The sequence below is a fragment of the Nelumbo lutea genome, chromosome 4, assembly GCF_056320005.1.
Source record: "Nelumbo lutea isolate HS-2025 chromosome 4, American lotus-T2T, whole genome shotgun sequence".
Classification (NCBI taxonomy): domain Eukaryota; kingdom Viridiplantae; phylum Streptophyta; class Magnoliopsida; order Proteales; family Nelumbonaceae; genus Nelumbo; species Nelumbo lutea.
In genome coordinates, this window is record NC_142687.1 from 54226378 (window position 1) to 54247378 (window position 21001).

Consider the following 21001-nt stretch of genomic DNA (forward strand, 5'->3'; position numbering starts at 1 on the left):
TTGACCAATTTTTTTACCCAATTGGTCCAACCAACTTATCTAGTCATGTTTTCTAACCAATGATAAATGTTAATACAAATTATATTGATTCTTTAAAAACTAAGGTATGTGTCTATATACACACATTTTAATTCTTTCATCATTTTTTCAATAATTTCCAATCATGTCCTTATATTCACACCACTATAAATCATTTAATATGTTTTTTTTTGTTTAAATAACTTATTTATAGTCATATACATGCATACATACATACAGTGTATAAATCATTTAATATGTTTTTTATTATTAATATAGTTTTTTTAGGTTTTGTATGAATTTCTCAGTGTATCCGCATATCTTAATTTTTTGTCTGTATCCATCCTTCCCATATCTTGATATGTCTTTTAAAATTTAGAGTAAAATTTGAAAATTTGAAAGATAATGAGGTATAAAAGAATTACAATGTATGTTTTTAAATCTTTCAGAAAACTCAAGGTACGTTTAAATCAATTAAAGAAAAACCAAGTTGATCCAAAGCCTTGATCCAAAAATACATGATCCAAAACCACCATTTTACGTTTGAAGCGAATAAAAACCACCATTTTATGCTAAATAGACATTAATTAAACAATGTTAAGACAAATCCCTCTTCCTCAACGTGGTAGTTAGCCGTTAGAAATTTAAAATATATTACCTGCGCTCTTGCACAGACAGATAAAACAGATGAATAGAATTAAAAATTTAAAGTGAGATGGATGAGATTACATCTGCGCCCCCACAAACTCCCCACATGCACATCTCAGCGTGCATTGGGAGCATCTCCCGAAGTTATGAGTGGGAGATGTTCTCAATACACAGTTAAGATATGCTGTCGGTCGCAGATGTGATATCGAAACGGATTCCTAAATCCTAATCACGCTGACATCAAGACAGCTAAGCTAACAAAGCCTCTCATGATCTCATCCCATCCGACACAACGGCTCTATTTTCTCTCTCTTCCCCTAAACATAAAATGCATGCAGCGTACAGCCCGCCCGTTTGAAAAAATTTGAATCTATGCTTTCCTTTTCCTAACAAGAAATAGCTGCTTCTTCTTCTTCTTTCTTGGTCTTCTCTCCTATCACTTGTCCGATGATCTCAGCTTAAGCGTGGTAGCCTTTTCTTTTTTTACTTTTAAGCTTTTTAATCCCTCTCTCCTTTCCAGTCTCTCCCTTTTTCTCGCTTCTCTTCCCCTCTCGGCCGAAGATTTCTCGCACCCACAATGGGTAGTTGTCTGAGCAAGAAGGGCTCTTCTCAGACTGTTGCTACAGCAGCATCAGCAACTGCTTCTTCCCTTCCAGATCAGCCCTGTAAACCAAAACCCCAGGAAGAGGTGAAGGAGGAGCAAAAGACGATGGTACCACCACAAGCCGAAGAAAAGGTGAAGGAGATCTTCGTCATAAAACACAGAAGGAGCCATGAAAGACGCACTGAAGAGAAAGGAGCAGCTTCAGCAGCAGCAGGTGGTGGTGTAGGAGGAGGAGAAGTAGGCGATAAGAAGGAAGATTCCTGCAATGGAATCAATGCCAACAATATTGCTGCTAATGCTACTAATAATGGTGGCAGTACCAGTGGCGTTGCCCCTGTGAGGACTTCCAGCTGCACCAAAGAAGAATTAGATGCCATCCTCGTACAGTGTGGACGACTCAGCCGGAGCTCCTCCGGCAAGGCTTCTGCTTCTTGCGACAACGGCAGTAACTCCCATGCTCTCGGCACTAGTGGAAGTAGGAAGTACTCGGGTTCCAAGAGGAGTTACGATTTCGACCATGACGATGCCTCCGCACGAGCAGCCGATGATAACGACTACGACGATGCCGAGGATGAACAGGAGAGACGCCAACATCGGCACCGACAGCGCCACCAACATCGGTCTAGGTCTTCTCACCGGAGAACACCCAGCAGGGAAGGAGACGCTGAGTTCAAGCAGAGATCCGGTAGTAGAGACCGTACTTATTCTTCTTCTGGAGAAGAAAAGAGGCGAATCGGCGGTAGTGGGAGAAGGGTGAGCCGCTCCCCTGGTAGGAGATCTGAAACCCCGACTGCTGGCAATGCAACGCCTACCAAGTCTAGGCCGGGAAGGATGGTTTCTGTTCCGGCTTCTTTGTCCAACCGCGATAAAAGCAATGGCGATGCCACAGCTGCTGCTGCTGTCCCCGAGCCTGCTAATCGGATCAAAAGGGTTTCAGTGAAGAAAAGTGTTGAGGTTGGTGGTGGACTTAGGACGGCAGCATCGCCTCGTTCTCAGTCTCCTGCAAACATTAGATCTTCCAACGAGAATGCCCACCATCATAATCATCCTCCTCACACACCCTCCGTCAGCCGGAACTCTTCCAGGAAAGCAGAACACTCTCCTTACAGAAGAAACCCCATGAATGAAATCGATGGGAACACTCTTTTAAATGAACAGCTGTTCAGGGCTCATGATACAACCAACAACAAGGTAGAAAAGGGCAAGGCAGGAGTTGAAACAGGAGTAATGAGCAAAACATCTCAATTTCTGTTCCAGGTGAGTTCTAAATTTGCAGTATGATTTTAGTGATCTATCCACTTGTTACTGAAATTCTGACATTCCTCAACGAATATTACTTACAAGAGTTCTGCTCAATTGCAGAAGCCTGATGAGAAAAGCAATAGAGTTGTAGAACTTCTACAAGGGGATACTGATAGACGAGAGAGTTCCAAAGCAACGGAGGAGCAGCAGAAGATCGACGAGGAACAATCAGGGGCTAAAGGGATTCCAGTAAAGGCCAACGAGGTTGCAGTGACTGTAGCAGCCACAGGCAGCGAAAACCTGAAGCCCCAGACAATAACAAGAAGTAGGTCCTCTAGGAGATCCAGAGACCTCGACATTGCCCTGGGTTTCAACCCAGACAGCCATCTCAATCCAAACTCCTACGCCTCGCTATTGCTTGAAGATATTCAGAACTTCCACCAACAGAACAACAGCACTGACTTTTCTCTCCCAGCCTGTGTTACCAAGGCCTGCTCCATCTTAGAAGCAGTGGCCGACCTCAACTCATGCACCAGTTCCAATCTCTCTTGTGCGTTTTCAGAGGACAAAATCTCCGGAGCAGATGGATCTCACAGCAAGAATGTTTCTTCCAATTTCCATCTTGGGAAGAGGAGAATGGTGGAAAAAGAGCCATTTTTGGAGTCTGAGGTAGTCGTGAGCGATGATCTAATGGAGCCCAGCCTCCATAAGTACGTGACTGTGAGAAGGGGTGTGGCAGGTGAAGAGATGGACGAGCAAGAGTCCTCGGGAAGTAACAGCTTTGTGGGTCAACACTGGGCTGCTTCTTCATGGGAACCCAACTCAGCTGATTCCACAGAGCGCTGGACTTCACAGTCAAACTATGGAGACGAGGTGGTGGACAAGGAGAGGGAACCAAGTTCTCTAGGCATCGAAAACAAAGCCATCTCCGAGGCTGCTGTTCATTGTGCTGTAGTTGGGGCAAGGAGATTACGGCACAGTGGTAATAACAATAATTACTTGCCAACTGCAACTGCGAGCGCAAAAAGTAGAGAGTTTGATTATCATCAAATGGGAAGTGGGCTTGGAAGGATTGGAGCAAGAGGTCAAACAATTCCCATTGTTGCAGCTGCTTCAATGTAATCCACAAGGATGGAAAAAGAATTAGCAGATTAAAGTCCACAAGTTGGCTCAAGAAGACTGCTTCTTGCTCAGCACAGTGTAAACTTTTCAGGTAAAAAAAGAAGCATTTATTTCTTGATAACTTGTTCTTCTCTCCATTAAGTTTTTGTACAGTTGATATATTTCTCTTTTGGGAGGACATTGGAGAAGTATTCACTTGTTTCATGTTGGCTGTTGGATTATTTATGGGTCAACATTGAGCTTCTTGTTGACTGTATTGCAGCAATGAATCCATCAACTAATACTTTGTCACAGATTGTCCAAAAAGAGAACTATACTATGTTATTGGATCTTGAGAATTTCAAAGTTGTCTTTAGTTCACTTTGCATCCCACGATAATACAAAATAGCATACAACTCTGATACATCTGAGGCTCTGAGCTGATGACAAGTTCTAAAATGGAGATGAAAATTTTCTAAAGCCACTTGATCTATTTCCTTGAAAATATCTCTATGTTCTTCATTTTTGATAATTATTACAGAGCATGAAATAGCCATCACAGGCTAAATGCCAAATCATAATGTATTATCTGCTGAATATAAATTGTATATATGACCAAGCAGATGATGTTGCATATAACTTGGAAGGGTTCCTTGTGCGCTCAGGCACTACAAGAAATTTTGGCTTCGTGAGTGGGATTTATGTTGGCCATGCATGGTTTAAGTATTGAAGTGCTCAATGCTGAAAAGTTGCATGTCAAGTGATTCACAGACTGTTTTTCTCTTCTCTGCTCTGTGTTAAACAGAATTGAACTGAATATGCTTCACTCTTGTTAACGAATTAAGTATTGGAGAAGTAAGGATGGGTTCAGTGGTGGGGTGTAGGTTGATCAATGCTGAATTTCATCATAAAGAAAGGATGCAAACAATGATCTTAGCTTCCTCTTGCACTTTTCCCTACAACTAAATTTCAAATAAAAGGTACAAACAATTATAATCTGTGATATTTTGACGCAGCGTGGAAGCAATGAAAACCGGAGCTGGCTATGCAAGCACCGGGCGTCCGCTTGCACCTAGCGAAAAACACCGATCTCTCTAGGAGAGAGAAAAATGTAGCGAAAATAGGAAGAAGAGAACTTGAATAAATTCTGAAAATCTGAAGTATGAAATTGATTCTTATCTTTGGGAAATAGCAGTATTTATAATACATTTGGAAATTGTAAAAGAACTAGGAAAAGAAATTAGATTTGATCTAAACATCTCAAACTTGTAGATAGGATCGAACTCTTCTTGACTAGATCTCCCCCGTCCGATCTCCCTTGATCTTATCCATGCATGAATCTTGGATTATCTAGAATTCTTGAATCCTTGATGAGTCTTGGATTCTTTGAATTCTTGATGAGTTTTGAATTCTTGATGAGTCTTGAATTCTTGAATTCTTGATGGATCTTGAATTCTTGACCTTATTCTAGGAGCTGCCGCCCCTAGGGATGAGATGGGCCTTGTGATGGGCCTCCATCATATTTTCAACAAATCACATTAAGGTATTTCATTCTATTATATATACCAAAGAGAATTATAAACAATCAAACATTTGAAAGACAGGGTGTAAAAGAGTCAATTGAAAAATAAAATCAAAATCAGAATGAAAAGAAAAATAGAAATTAGGCAATTGGCTAAGGAAGAAATTCAGGACACCTTCCCCATCAATGCTAAAACTATATGTTGAGATAATGTATGGAATATAGTTTATTTACACTCAACTTAAAACTGATGAGAAATAGTTAATTTGATAATGAATATTTAAGTTATTTGCTAAGGAAGAATAAGAATCCTCATAAATGCTAAAAGCATACACCGACTATATGGTATTTGATAATTTGATCTTCAAAGATCAGGGAAACTTATTTGGCAATGATAACATGGCGGATTTTTGTTCACAGATCATTTATCTAGCTTATCAAGAAATGTAGTAAAATAATTTATTGAGATTGATTCAATTCAAGGGATTTGATATCTTGAGCATATTACCAAATCCTTTCATTAAGGTACGTTGCATTTTTCAAATCCTTTACTTCCCTGTGTAAGTACATTTACCTAGGCAAGTGTTTCCCAGGTAAAACTTGCCTGGGTAAGTGAAGTTCCAGTGTTCTTGTGTGATACAAGTTAGTCAGGTAAAGAGAGGCAGGGGGAGAGTGTTATCGGCAAATGGGGAATAAGGACCCAAATAATGTAGGTATAAAGGAAAAGAAACATAGCACCTTTACAAAATAAGGACCCAAATAATGTAGGATTTACAGTACTGTATTTTGTAGGGTAATGCTGTAGGAAGAGTTGGGATTTATAATACTATATTTTGAAACAAGTTTCAATTGTCCCACAATCCTAAGAGGTGCAAGAGATTGAAATTCTATCTTTGACCCATTGATTCTTGAACTCTGATATTTCTTTTAGTTCTGTTGGACTCTAATGCTGTGTTACACACTGAGATTTGTGGAAGGGACCATTGTTTGTTGCAATGATACTCAGGTTGACATTTGATGACAAGCATGAAAACACCAGGTCCATGCCTGAGAGTGGGTCGCTTTCTGTAAAAATTCCAAATGTTAGGTAGTACTCAAGTACACCTTTCCCAAGACCCTGGATAATCAGTATCAATATTAGGTAATGACACTTTTATGTTATGTTAAATGCTTTGGAGAGGCAGTTTCTTTATATTAATAAAGGGGATTTTTCTTTGCTCATTTTTAATGACTGCCAGTCCAAAGAATCTAAATATCTGAAATTCCTTGGGTTCAAACATGGCTTCCACTTTCCACTGTATCTCTTTTCCTGTTTTGAGTTCTAGATTCGGAGAAGCTTCCAGGTATCAATGTTAGATAACCAGAAATTCGGTTCAATGGAGAATATTCAAACTTTCCATGCTAGATTCTCACATGTTTGAATGAAATTTTGATTTTTTCAGTTATGTTTCAATTTTCCTAACAATATTTAATTTGGGATTTATTATATTCTGGAGATCTTTTCCTCTATTTTAGTTGGGATTAATGCAGGGATTGTTTTGCGCTCAGTCCAGGAATTGGAAATTCTATGTAACTCTCTCAGTACAACTTTAGTATGCTGCATTCATCTCCCTTGAATTTTTAGATTTACAGACTTTGGTCTTTCCCCATGAGATGAATCTTAACATGTCTACTCAATACAGCTTTTCTCTTTAAAATCCATTAATATTTGAATTGATGATAGACGGACATTCCCAATGGTCATTGGAGGTTTGCTAATACATCCTGTACTCCTAAGATTTTCATATAATTATTTTTATAGAGCTAGATCAATACAAATAAGGACAATAGGCAGTGGATTAAAAATGCTAATACTAAATCAATATAAATAAGGCAACAAGCCATTAGAATGAAAAGGGTAATACTAATGCACATCATATCAAATCCTTCAACAATTAATAAAATCATTGCTTTTGGATTGGAAAAATAACATTAGTACAAATATGTAAAGGAAGAACCCAAAAATTAAATGTACACTGTAGATTGTATTCTTCTATAAACTGTACAGAAAGCTAAGGGTTGATAACTACTAAGAAATTTTTTACACTTCGAATCCTTGAGAATAGATGAGCCAAATAAGAAAAAATCCTTCACTATAATCCTTCCAATGCTACATGCTCCATTACCTATTATCAATGATTAGCTCCTTCCACAAGCACCTAAGAACAAAAAAAAGTAAAATAGAAGCAATTTTTCTCTTTGAAATGAACTTCATAATTGTATTCTTCTATAAACTGTACAGAAAGCTAAGGGTTGATAACTACTAAGAAATTTTTTACACTTCGAATCCTTGAGAATAGATGAGCCAAATAAGAAAAAATCCTTCACTATAATCCTTCCAATGCTACATGCTCCATTACCTATTATCAATGATTAGCTCCTTCCACAAGCACCTAAGAACAAAAAAAGTAAAATAGAAGCAATTTTTCTCTTTGAAATGAACTTCATAATTGATAAAGCAATGATGAGATAGGCCTAGTTCAGCAACCCTTACTTCAATTCTATTAGATAAACAAAGCAGCCAATTCCCAATATAATATTGATTGCTGAATACAAAGAATATACTATTCTATCGGTTTCCTATTGTAGTAGGATGCATGACTTTGCACAACAACAAAGGTAGAAACGAGGCTATATATCTTGTTGATAAAAATATCACTTTAAACTTTATCGCTTGGTAAAGTATTAGGCCCCATTTGGTTCATGGGAATAGGGGTTTGGAATCGGAATCAGAATAGTCCATTCTGATTCCAACTGTTTGGTTGGGTGGAATCTGAATCCCTTTTCCACTCCTGCCGGAATGGCATTCTCCCATTTGATGGAATGGCCATTCCCTGCCCCTCCCTTGGGAATGAAATCCTATTCCTGCTGATTCCAATTCCCATTCTCATTCCTGTCTACAACTACAAACCAAACCAAAGGGACCCTTAATTAGTTACTAGTAAAAGGATTATCTTATTGACAGAAGTAGCACCTTTTCAACCAACGAAAGCTCAAGTCTTTGGACACAGAAAGAATGAAAATCTTTCTCAAATAAATCTCAGAATAACATTTGAAAATTTTGTCAAGGTTCCTATGAAAGAAAAAGGAGATGAAAATGGGATTCGATGCCCAAAGCATTCATTGATGCTGTATACACACACTGGTACTGGTTGTTGAGTACGCATGTGGTGAGTTTAGTAACAAATAAGGAAGAGTGGACGTAGTGTACTACAAGAACGGTTATTCTCTCCTACAAGCTCGATGGATAACACTCATTCTTATTAGTGGGATTGCTATCTCTTGATGTTGGTCTATCCAATCCATCCAAATTGATTTTGGACTGGACGGGGTCCAATCCAAAACCGATCCATTGACACCCTTAGTTGGAGTATACTTCACATGTGTTTCGAATGGGAGTGGAATATAGGATTGACAAATACGTCATGCTCACATTATTGCGCCAAATGGTGGGGGCTTGAGAGAAAGAGAGAGAAAGGTATTTGGAGTTCCAAGAGTAAGGCCCCATTCGATTTGTAGGAATACTGTCTGGAATCTGAATAGGCTATTCCGATCATGGTTTTCAAAACTGGACCGGACTAGATGGACGGACCGGCAAAACCGGAACCGGTCATCTCTGTTTTACCTCAGAGCATTTTTTTTGGCCAAAAACCATTGATTTGGTCAGCAAACTATTGACCTGGTTGGGTGGAGGCATGGGCGCGTGTACGTGTACATGTATACGTGCGCTAAACCAAATCGTTTTGGTTTTGACCGGTTTGACTTTTTTTCAAATTTATTTTTTAACTGTTTTTTTTTTTTTTGTTGTGTCTCTTGTTCTTTGTATCTCTTTGAACAGATGCACTATTTTGAAGAGACTTCTCTCTGAAATGACACTTCTGTGTTCATTCGGGTGACTCAAAAACACAGATCATTTACACACAACATTATTTTCTCTTTCTATCGAGTATCAATTTTCTGAGCATCATTCTTGGTGGTTCACGGAGGTCTGGTAAATAAGTACATGCCTACTAGTGGCCTGTGGACTGTCTTCTTTTGGTGACTGATTTGCAATCACCCGGTTGCACTGTAGGGAGCATATGTGATTTTAAGGAGAATGACCAAATGGCACAATTCAGTCTTTCTTTTCTCTACAAGTTCTCAATTTCACAATTATAAGTGCAAATTTTTGGTTTAAAAAATGATTACCAATAAATTCCATTCTACCTTCTTTACTATTTTCCAACATACCATGCTTTATTATTTCATGAGACAAATGGTGAGGTAATAATCGTGAGGAACTTGTGAAGTAAAAAGATACTCTATGGTGTGAAGCACTCATTCTGTCATTCACTCTAGGTTTCATCATGCGTATAAACAAGGTTTTTACCACGATTGTCTACATACTTTCTTGTTCCTGGGATAGGATAGGAACAGAAAGTCGGAGTTTTAAGAAGTGATCGAAGTTAAGACAGAATCTTTGGTCCTGCTCAAATCATCTTGCTTCAATCCACCTCCTCAATCTTTGGTCCTACTCCTCAACCAGGCCCACCTTGGCTTTTCCGGCCATACTCTCCTCCCGGCATGTCCTCAGCACCACTGCCCATACCTCCCGACATCTCCTCGCCACTCCCTTGATACATCTTGGCGATGATGGGATAGTGATGGAGCGCAATCCAACCGGTCTTAGTTGTCAACGATTTCGCCTCTGACTGGAGCGACAGGGAGCCTGAAACGGAGAAGATGAGGGAACTCCGGGGGGAATCCGGTGAGATAACTCCGAAGCTCAAGTTAGTATTCTCTCAAAGGCAAAGTAAAGACCAAATGGCGCAAAGTTCACATACCTTGTTGTTGGGGGTAGGGGGCCTTTTATAACCATTTCGCGCACTCACTCTGAAGCCCTTGTCAGGTCGAGTATGATTACCCTTGCTTCTGTCAGTTCGGGTGTCGTCCTTTCTACTGGGACAGAACCGCCACTGCTCTTTGTCAGAGCCGTCTCTGTAACTAGAGATGGCAGTGTCAGTAGGCGGTGGCAGGTGGCCGTTTGGAGCGCGGCCGTCAAGCGTCAGATCCCAAGTCAGTCAAGTGCGCTGCCCTTGGGTACGGACTTCCTCGGTGTCAGGCATGGTACGGTTTGTTTGGTTTTGGCATCTTGAGGGGGCGATGTGGTGGAGTGGTGAGCGAGGCGGTCTTGAGTTCGGATGTATGTCCTGTATTGCTATAGGGCAGGCCAGTTCGGCGAGGTGTCCCAGACTGCTATAAGGTAGGCCAGTTCGGCGAGGTGTGTCCCAAACTGGTGTAAGGCATGCCAGTTCGGCGAGGTGTGTCCCGAACTGCTTCATGCAAGCCAGTTCGGGTTACTGTCTGGCTTGGGGCCGAAGGGAGAATTCGAGCTCCTAGTAGGGAGTTCAGTCCACTGGTTTCTCCCCTTGGCGCTCGCGCCTTAGGCGTGCTTTTGTGCCGAGCTGTTGCTTTTACCACATGTTGCGTAACTGTGAGGTCGGGCCAAATCTTCCTTCATCAGATAACATATACCCACCAATTCCTTCTACTTGTCTTCCAACTCATCCACCTCTGCCAATTGATTCTTGTCTAGCCAATCAAGAGCCTCATCGATTGCCTTCTCAATCCTCTGCTTGTTTGCCGGATCCAATTTCCCAAAAAACTTCTCATCCTCCACTGCATTCCTCATGTTATACGCATAATTCTCCGGTGGATTCTTAGCCTCCACCTTCTTCTCTACTTGCTCATCTTCAGCCTTGTACCGCTCGACATCCTTCACCATCTTCTCAATCTCCTCCTTGCTCAGCCTTCCCTTGTCATTGGTGATTGTGATCTTGTTCTTCACCCCCACAGTCTTATCCTCAGCCGAGACATTAAGAATTCCATTTGCGTCAATATCAAAGCACATGTTGATTTGTGGAATTCCTCTTGGTGCCGGTGGAATGCTGGTGAGCTCGCCTTTGTAGACCTGAATAAGTACACCAGGCTGGTTGTCTGAATAGACCTTCACGGGTCAGAATTGCAGCTTGCACAGCAGCACCGTATGCAACTGCCTCGTCGGAGGACTTACACAGAGGCAGAAGATCAACAGTGGCACAACCCTTGTTTGATATTTTCCCAAAAAAGATATCCTATTTCAGCTATTAACCCTATATTTATTTTTGTTTAACCCCTAAATATTATCCAAAAAAAATTGTGAAGCCTTACCCATCAAAAAACAAATGGATAGACAGGTAATTTCGCTTCTCTTCTTCTAAACGTGATAAATAGCTGTTAGAGAGAACACGAAAGATGAAAAGAATTCAGTTACGTAACTTACATACAATAGAAACAATTGAGGAAGCAAGCTTATCTCAACTTGAATAGAATATAGAAAGTTGATGGACAAATCACACAAAGTTCCTCTGTCTCTACAAAAACGGTTCACAACTCAGCTAAACTAACAAACAATCCCAACAATATCAACACAACCAACGGTCCTCACCTCCACCAAACAAAACTGATGGACACAGCCCATAGCCCGCCCGTTTAAAAAAATTTGAATTTGCACTTTCTGACTCTAAAACCAAAGGTTACCCAAAACGAAAGCTCTTCTTCACCTGTAGCACCTGTACCACTAACCCAAGCAAAAACTCAACCTTTTTCCAACCAAATTTCACAGGTGACCGATAGCCTTTTCTTTTACTTTTGAACTTTTTCTTTAGAATTTCCTCCCTCTCCCTTTTCTTGTTTCTCTTCTGGTCTTTTCCTTCCCTCTTCCCCACTCTCCCTCTCTTTCTTATATTTCCAGCTATCCCTTCTATTGGGTCAGGATATCCCACGATGGGTAGTTGTCTGAGCAAGAAGGGCTCTTCTCAGACTGTTGCTTCTTCCCCTCCAGATCCGCCCTGTAAACCGAAACCCCAGGAAGAGGTCAAGGAGGAGCGGAAGATGATGGTACCACCACAAGCCGAAGAAAAGGTGAAGAAGGAGATCTTTGTCATAAAACACAGAAGGAGCCATGAAAGACGCACTGAAGAAAAAGAATCAGCAGCAGCAGCGGCGGCGGCGGCAGGTGGTGGTGGTGGTTGTGGAGGAGAAGTAGGCAATAAGAAGGAAGAGTCCTGCAATGGAATCAACGCCAGCAATATTACTGCTAATCCTACTAATAATGGTGGCAGCACCAGTGGCGTAGCCCCTGTGAGGACTTCCAGCTGCACCAAAGAAGAAGTAGATGCCATCCTCATACAGTGTGGACGACTCAGCCGGAGCAACTCCAGCAAGGCTTCTGCTTCTTGCGACAACGGCAGTAACGCCCATGCTCTCGGCACTAGTGGAAGCAGGAAGTACTCGGGTTCCAAGAGGAGTTATGATTTCGACCACGACGATGCCTCCGCACGAGCAGCCGATGATAACGAGTACGACGATGCGGAGGATGAACAGGAAAGACGCCGACATCGGCATCGGCAGCGCCACCAACATCGATCTAGGTCTTCTCACCGGAGAACACCCAGCAGGGATGGAGACGCTGAGTACAAGCAGAGATCCGGCAGCAGAGATCGTGCTTCTTCTTCTTCTGGAGAAGAAAAGAGGCGAAACAGCGGTAGTGGGAGAAGGGTGAGTCGCTCCCCCGGTAGGAGATCTGAAACTCCAACTGCTGGAACCGCAACGCCTACCACGGAAAAGTCTAGACCAGCAAGGATGGTTTCTGTTCCGGCCTCTTTGTCCACCCGGGATAGGAGCAATGGTGGTGCCACTGCTTCCGCTGCTGCAGTCCCCGAACCTGCCACCGGAATCAAAAGGGTTTCTGTGAAGAGAAGTGTTGAGGTTGGTGGTGGGCCTAGGACGGCAGCATCGCCTCGTTCTCAGTCTCCTGCAAATATTAGAGCTGCCAACGAGAATGCCCACCATCATAATCATCCTCCTCACACACCCTCACTCAGCCGGAACTCTTCCAGGAAAGCAGAGCACTCTCCCTACAGAAGAATCCCCATGAACGAAATCGATGGGAACACCCTTGTAAATGAACAACTTTTGTTCAGAGATGCAGCCAACAACAAGGTAGAAAAGAGCAAGGAAGCAGTTGAGGAGGGATTAATGATCAAAACCTCGCAATTTCTGTCCCAGGTGAGTTACTAGATTTGCATTATGATTTTAGGATACTTGAGGACTCGGTAACATGTTTTGGTTGATCTTAGTGATCATTCATTTGTTTCTGAAATTCTCTTACATTTGTGAAGGACTATTACTTACAAGTGTTATGCTCAGATGCAGAAGCCTGATGAGAAAAGCAACAGAGTTGTAGAACTTCCACAAGGGGCTAATGACAAACGAGAGAACAATCCTATGAGTTCCAGAGACAAGGAGGGGCAGCAAAAGATTGTGGAGGAACAAACAGAGGCTAAAGGGATACCAGCCAAGGCCAACGTGGTAGCAGTGATTGTAGCAGCCACAGGCGACGAAAGCCAGAAACCCCAGACATTAACAAGAAGTAGGTCCTCTAGGAGATCCAGAGACCTAGACATTGCCCTAGGTTTCAACCCAGATAGCCATCTCAATCCCAATTCCTACACCTCGTTACTGCTTGAAGATATTCAAAACTTCCACCAACAGAACAACAACACTGCTTTTTCCCTCCCAGCCTGTGTTACCAAGGCCTGCTCCATCTTAGAAGCAGTGGCTGACCTCAACTCCTGTTCCAGCTCCAATCTCTCTTGTGCTGCATTTTCAGAGAATAAAACCTCTGAAGCAGATGGATCTCACAGAAAGAATGTTTCTTCCGATTTCCATCTTGGGAAGAGAAGGATGGAGGCTAAAGAGCCAATTTTGGAGTCTCAGATGGTTGTCAGGGATGATCTAACAGAGCCAAGCCTCCACAAGTATGTAACCGTGAGAAGGGGTGTGACAGGTGGAGAGATGGAACAGCAAGAATCCTCTGGAAGTAACAGCTTTGTAAGTCACAATTGGGCTGCTTCTTCGTGGGAACCCAATTCAGCTGACTCCACAGAGCGCTGGACCTCACAATCAAGCTATGGGGACGAGGTGGTTGACAAAGAGAGGGAACCAAGCTCTCTAGGTAGTCAAAAGCAAGTTCTCTCTGATGCTGCCCATGGTGTCGTAGCTGGGGTAACGAGATTTCAGCATGGTCGCAATGATGGTTACTTACCAAGTGCAACAGTTGGTGCAAAAAAAAGAGAGTTTGATCATCATCAGACAGGAATTGGGCGTGAAAAGATTGGAACAAGAGGTCAAACAGTTCCTATTGTTGCAGCTGCTTCAATGTAAAGAGGATTACATCTTAGTGAAAGAGTTGCAGAAGTTTCAAACTTACAATTTGATTTGAAAATCTGCAAGGTGGATCAAGAGACATTGAGCCCATCAGTGTATGCCACCACATCCTCTGCAGGGATGAAATCCATGTTTTACTGGATAATTGATGTACTTTTATTTGCTGTTTTCACCTTTACCTACCTGTCTGTGATTTCCAATACAATTAGATTGATAACAATTTAATTTGGATCCCCATAATTTTCCAAGAAACTTCTCTCCAAGATGGACGGGTGGCATTGGGTGGTTTGAATCACTCTAAGCAACCTGTGTTTGGTTCAGTCGGCGTTCATTGAAAAAGCGCTACCACATCAGTGCCACATAGGTGTTGGCGTTTATTGTAGATGAAACAAAATGAAACAATTGTTTGGTTTCACCATTTATCAAATAAATGGCAGAAAACTGAAATGCTTTGATTTTTGTGCATGATTGGGGAAAAATGTTTAAAATGTTTAAAAACCTAACAACAAAAACAAAAAATGTTTAAAATGAAAAAATATAAATAAACGTTTAAAGTGAAAAAGTACAAATAAATGACATATCCATAAACGCCCACGGGACCAATATACTTTTATAGTGTATAGGCATTTTTTTTATCAATAGTAGAGTAGAATTTTATTCATAAAAATATGCAATGCCCTTGATTCCTGAGTTTTTTCTTTTTAGGAAATAAAGACTAGGATTATAATAGCTAAAGACTGATTTAAATCAAAAAGATTATATGCTCCATCACATGCACACAACTTTACAGATGCTATATTCATATTAGTTTCTCTTTGGCAAGTCCTTCTCTAACTAAAATATCTACTAGAAGACTAGAGGATCTAGGCACCCAATTGAACAAGCAATTCATATATGCCAATTTTCTTTAACATATGCATATATTCAGAGGCCCATCTTCTTCCTAGGGCTGTTTACAAACAAATTCAAACCGACCAACCCAGCCTGATCCAACCCGATTTGGCCGATTTTTCTTCAATGTCGGTTAGTTTCGGGTTGTAAAGATGGGTAAAACCAATAATTTAGAACCGAACCAAGTTATCTAATTAGATTATCTCTATCCTACTTCTTTCTAGTTAGTTACTTATTTTTAGCATCAATTTTTTAGTTACTTCTTTATAGTTTCTTACTTAGTTATCTATTCTTTCTAGTCTTTAGGATTGACATTAATGGCAAACATTGCAATGCAAGCAAAATCCCTAGTCCCTACACGTTTACTCCTTTAGAAATATTGGCTTCTTACATTTTTGGAAAGATTAAAAGAGATATTTCTTTACTCTCTAAGGACATTTACACTAAATAGGCAAATAGGAGTTTTCAAGGCTCCTCAAGTCTCAAGTACTCTCAAGATTTTCAAATTTCAAGTTTTCAACATCACTCATTCACTTGGCTCTCTCATCTTCCTCAAATCTCAACTCTCATTCTCTCAAGTCTCAACTTCTCAAGACTCAAGCATCACATTCACAGGTTAGTATTTTTTTATTTAATATTTTTAAAATTTAATGCATGTTAAAAGTTGACATATTTTATTTGTTTTTTATTTAAGCTTTGAAAAAAATCTAGTTATTTATGATATATTTGCACAAAAACTTCAGTTTTGTATGAAAAGCCTAATCTATTTTAATATATATTTCGGTTTTAATTTATATATATATCATATTTAAAACTATTAAATATAGATATTTTGGTTTTGCATAAAAATTGAAATATCTGAAAAAATATATATTCTAAAAAAAGGATATGTCAAATATAGATATTTTAGTTTTAAATAAGAAATATATATATGAAAAAATATATATTCTGAAATATATCAGATATATATTTCTGAAATATATATTTCCAGAAAATATATATTCTAACATATTTGTATATATATTTTGGTTTTAAATATATATTCCAATTTTAAATATATATTTCAGTTTTAAATATATTTATGGATGAAAATTGAAATGATGTTCAGTAACTTCAGAGGTTTTTTTAGCACCCAAATTGACCCAAACCAACCAGTTGGTTTTGCTTAATAGAGGGTCGGTTTCAGTTTAATCTTTAGGTAACCCGACCAAGTCAGGTTGATTGAAAAAACACTAGGAAACCGACCCAACCCGACCCATGAATAACCCTACGTCTCCCTATGTTTAGGGGCTATTTGGCAAGTCTTTTTGGGAAGATCTTCTGGTAGCTCTAACAATCAAAATACGCATTGAGCTTTTGCATGAAGATCTAAGCAGCCCAACTAAACCTTTCATCCTGGAGATCCCACTTACTAATGGAGGGGTTAAAAATCATATCAAAGTTTTCTATGAAAACATATTCGATCTTTGCATGAGTTGTGGGTGGAGGGGCCATAAATCCTATAACTGTTCGAAGAATAAGAATGTTAAACAAGAGGAGGGTTGGATGGTTGTGAAAAATAAGGAAAAGGTCCAACCAAAAAATTTTGGTGCAATTTCTAGATACCAAAATGGAAAGTCAATACGTAAAAGAAATGAAAGGCAATGGGGTTTAACAAGAAACCATTGGGCCCAAGTGAAGAGCTTTAGAATGGAGCTGGCAAAAGAGGTCTCGAGGACCAGATTCATAAATGTAGGGTACATCATGATTGAACCCATAAAGAAGGAGCCCATCCAAAAAAGTTGGATCCAAAATAAATCTGTGGAAGAAACCATTACGAATGGAGCAAAAGTCTCAAGTAATTTCTACTATTCTAATATCAATAATGACATTGATAACAAATGTGGTATGCAAGATTCAAACACCAACACAAATTTTAGTAATAGCTCTTAGAAGGGGAGCGATGATGATGGAGAGAAGAACCTAGACAAGGAGGGTGAAGATGATCTGATGGAGGGTGATTTGAGTAGCATTAGGAAGGTGAGGAAAAAGGGAAACTAAAGGAAGAAGAAGAGAACCGTGACAATGTTGAAGATATTAATGTTGCGATAGCTAAACTTGAAAAGGACAATATGGGTCCACAAAAAACAAATGGCACAAATGTAGATACTTAGTTGAAATGTAAGAGGGGTTGGACAACCTATATTGCAAAGACAAGTCTTGGAATTAGTCAAAGACTATAAGATAGGAGTGTGTTTCTTGAGGGAGACTAGGGTGATGCCAGAGAGAACTAAAAAAATAGTTAAGTCTTTTTGTTTTGACAGTCATGTTGTTTTTTAATTTGTTAGTTTTTCTATGAGCTTATGGATCCTATGGAACAAAAATATGTTTAACCTCAAAGTTGTTTTTTCTAATGATAGAATGGTCCATGTGTATTTGATTTATTTTCAAATTCAAGTTGGTTTTGCACTTTCATATATTCTCCTCCAAAAAAAAATGAACAAAAACGGTATGGAAATGGATTAGAGAGATTGCAACTAATACAAATGATCGTTGACTCTTTATTGGGGATTTCAACAACCTTAGGGAGTTTAATGGCCTAATTTTTTATTGTTTCTTGATGGATATGGACATGAAGGGGAGTCAACTTACGTGGAAGAATAATAAAACTTGGGAAAGGCTTGATTGGGCCCTGAAAAATGAAGCTTGGAGGGACCATTTTCCTAATGCAATGCTTAAAAACTTACCATTTATGGCTTATGACTACAACCTTTTGATTCTCTACATAGATGCTTCCATGAATAGTGGGGCCGAAGCCTTTTAGGTTTGAGACCATGTGGTGCCCTATTCCTAAAGTCAAAGAGGTTGTTAATACTGCATAGAGCTAAGACCTTAAGGTTTCTAGGTCTATGCAATTTGTGAAAAAAAGAAACAATCTGATCTCGAAGTTAAAAAGGTGGAACAAAGAATATTTTGAGAACATTTTCAAAAAAAAATGGAGATTATGTCCTCTTTAAAGAGGGTTCAAAAAAGGTTGGTTGAAAATGATGAAGATAGGCTCTCAAGAATCTTGAGAGCGATTTTCAAAAACAACTCAACAATATCTTACTTAAGGAAGAAACTTACTAGGCCCATAAAGCTAGGATTGACTAGCATAATTTAGGAGATAAGAACAAAAAATCCTTTCATATTACTGCTACCATAAGAAAAGCAAGAAATAGAATTGTGTTCAACAAGACTAGGGAGGGAGAAGGTTTGAAGACCAATCTCAGATTTCTAATCATATTTGTATAGAATTTGAGAAAAGATTCCAATATGAGGGGATGACTGGAATATATAAATTTATTGGAGACATTGAAAAATATATTACAAATTATCAAAATATGTCCATCAAAGGGAGGTAACCAAAAAAGAGATTTATGAAGATCTTAAATCAATAAAAGATCTAAAGACTCTAGGTCCTAATGGTTTGAATGCGTTATTCTTTAAAACTTTTTGGAACACTATTAAGGATTCGGTGTGTGAGGTAATTAGAGAGTTCTTCCACTTTGGTAAGATATACCCAATTTTGAACAAAACTTTCATAAGTCTCATCCCAAAAACTGATAACCTTGAGCCTATTAATAATTACAAACCCATCGGTTTATGCAACATTATTTATAAGGTGATAACAAAAATTCTGGTTAACAGAATAAAGCTATTTTTTTAAAATATTATTTCTCCATTTCAAAGTGCTTTCGTACCTAATAGACAAAACATTGATAACATTTTGATAGCTTATGAGATGATTCGCTCTATGAAAAAGAGAAAAAAGGAAAAAAGATATCATGGCCTGCAACACTGACATGGAGAAAAGCCTATGATAAGCTCGAGTGGGAATTTATAGAGAAAATTCTTGAAAATTTTGGATTTCATGAAAGATGAGTTAGGTGGGTTATGGAATGTATCAAAACTATATTCTTAAAAATTTTGGATTTCATGAAAGATGGGTTAGGTGGGTTATGGAATGTATCAAAACTGTCATTCCAGGCTTTGGTTAATGGTACCCTGAGTTTGTGTGCGAAAACTCTGTCAAAGAAGCTTTCTAAGGAATTTGAAATTCCTTGCAGTCCCATTGGAACTAAGGTTGGTAGGGGATGTCCTAAGATTCCAATCCTTCAGTTTGCAGATGACTGTCTAATATTTGTTGAATCTACAATCACAACATGTGGGAAAATTAAAGATATTTTGTAGAATTTTGCTAAGGCCTCAAGTCAAATTCCAAACTTCAACAAAATTCATCTTATTATTTGGAAGAGAGTGTGCTCCCCGAGAATCTAGGGAGGTCTGGGGCTCTTAAACCTTCAATGAGTCAAAGAGGCCAGCATAGCAAAATTGGGTTGGAAAATCCTCAATGAGGATAATAATTTGTGGGTTAAGATGGTAAGGGGAAAATATTTACAAAAAGATAATATTTGGAACGCCAAAATGGATAAAAGGATATCGTGGACCTAGAGGGGGATCCTCTATGCAAGAGATATTCTAAAAAGGGGGCTGAGATGGAAAGTGGGGAATGGGAGTTCCATTAACTTCTAGAATGATAGATGGATGGACAATTCCGCCATAAGTGAGAATCTTACTATTCCCTAAGGTGTAGAAGAAAATCTTTGAACGGAAAATCTAGAGGGAAGATAAAATTTGTAGCCTTGTACCTCCTGCTCTGTGAAATAAAATAAGATCCATTTTTATCCCCTCAAATGATGTCGAAGATAGGTTAATGTGGAGATTAAATTCAAATGGTGATTTTTCGATGAAAACTGTATATAAGCTCAAGTGCAACTTGACTACCAACAAAGATTGTAATGTCAAATGGAGAACTCTTATTTGGAACCTAAGATGCCAACCAAAACTTAAGATCTTTCTTTATCTAGTTCTAAATGATAAGCTCCTCATGAAGATCCTACTGATGGCAAAAGGTGTAACGTTGATGGTGGGTGTAACTTCTATGGGGAGGAAGAAGATATCTTCCATAGTGTGGAATATTGTGAGTGGTGGACTAGAGTTTATGAGGCTAATCAGAATAACAATAATAATGTATTAGAAAAGAGTGTTTACATTCTATGGAAATTGTGGAAAAATAGAAATCAGAAGACATTTTCCATTGCTACAACCCCTCCTCAAGTAGTTGTTGATAATACTTCCAAAAATTGGTGCGAGTTTTCTAACCGTTTGTAGGTTTCAGGCACTACTAGAGAGAAGAAGAAATTGTTGGATGTTGTTTGGCTTCCCCCAGAGGCTACAATCTTGATATCTCGACCATCAACGTTGTTGAAGTGTAGGTAGCGTGGGAAGCCCATAATTTGGTTGCAAACTTTGTGGATCAAGCTATTATTATTGAAGGGGACTCAAGCTTAGTTATTTCTTGTCTAAAAAGGTCAAGTGTATCTACCTTGGACCCTTAGAAACATTGTTAAATAATGCTTATTGGTTAGAGAACAGCTCACACAAGGTGTGGAATATATACATATGTTTTCAAAGAGGCGAATCAAGCAGCAAACTGGATTACTAGGGAAGCTCTTTCATCTAACAATGGATGTATTTCATTTAATCAGTGTAATCCCCCTTGGAGCCTTGGTTTAATTTTCTAGAGGGATTTGTGAGGTCATGCTACCCCCTCCCCTCCAGTCTAGTGTAGCACCTCTTAGTATTATAATAAAAAAAAATCCACT

General features: G+C 39.4%; 3 protein-coding genes across 3 annotated transcripts; 2 read left to right on the forward strand and 1 right to left on the reverse strand.

Moving 5' to 3' along the window:
• The first annotated feature begins 1018 nt into the window (after window positions 1-1018).
• LOC148860667 (uncharacterized) lies at window positions 1019-3925 on the forward strand. The gene is made up of 2 exons (XM_088982547.1): window positions 1019-2527; window positions 2633-3925. Exons 1-2 carry the CDS (start codon window positions 1244-1246, stop codon window positions 3632-3634), a joined length of 2286 nt encoding a protein of 761 aa, XP_088838673.1. The 5' UTR covers window positions 1019-1243; the 3' UTR covers window positions 3635-3925.
• Window positions 3926-10701: 6776 nt separating this feature from the next.
• On the reverse strand, window positions 10702-11064 carry LOC148860668 (heat shock 70 kDa protein-like). The gene has a single exon (XM_088984947.1). It carries the CDS (start codon window positions 11062-11064, stop codon window positions 10702-10704), a length of 363 nt encoding a protein of 120 aa, XP_088841073.1.
• Window positions 11065-11688: 624 nt separating this feature from the next.
• LOC148860669 (uncharacterized) lies at window positions 11689-14675 on the forward strand. The gene is made up of 2 exons (XM_088982662.1): window positions 11689-13262; window positions 13404-14675. Exons 1-2 carry the CDS (start codon window positions 11979-11981, stop codon window positions 14418-14420), a joined length of 2301 nt encoding a protein of 766 aa, XP_088838788.1. The 5' UTR covers window positions 11689-11978; the 3' UTR covers window positions 14421-14675.
• Window positions 14676-21001: the final 6326 nt, after the last annotated feature.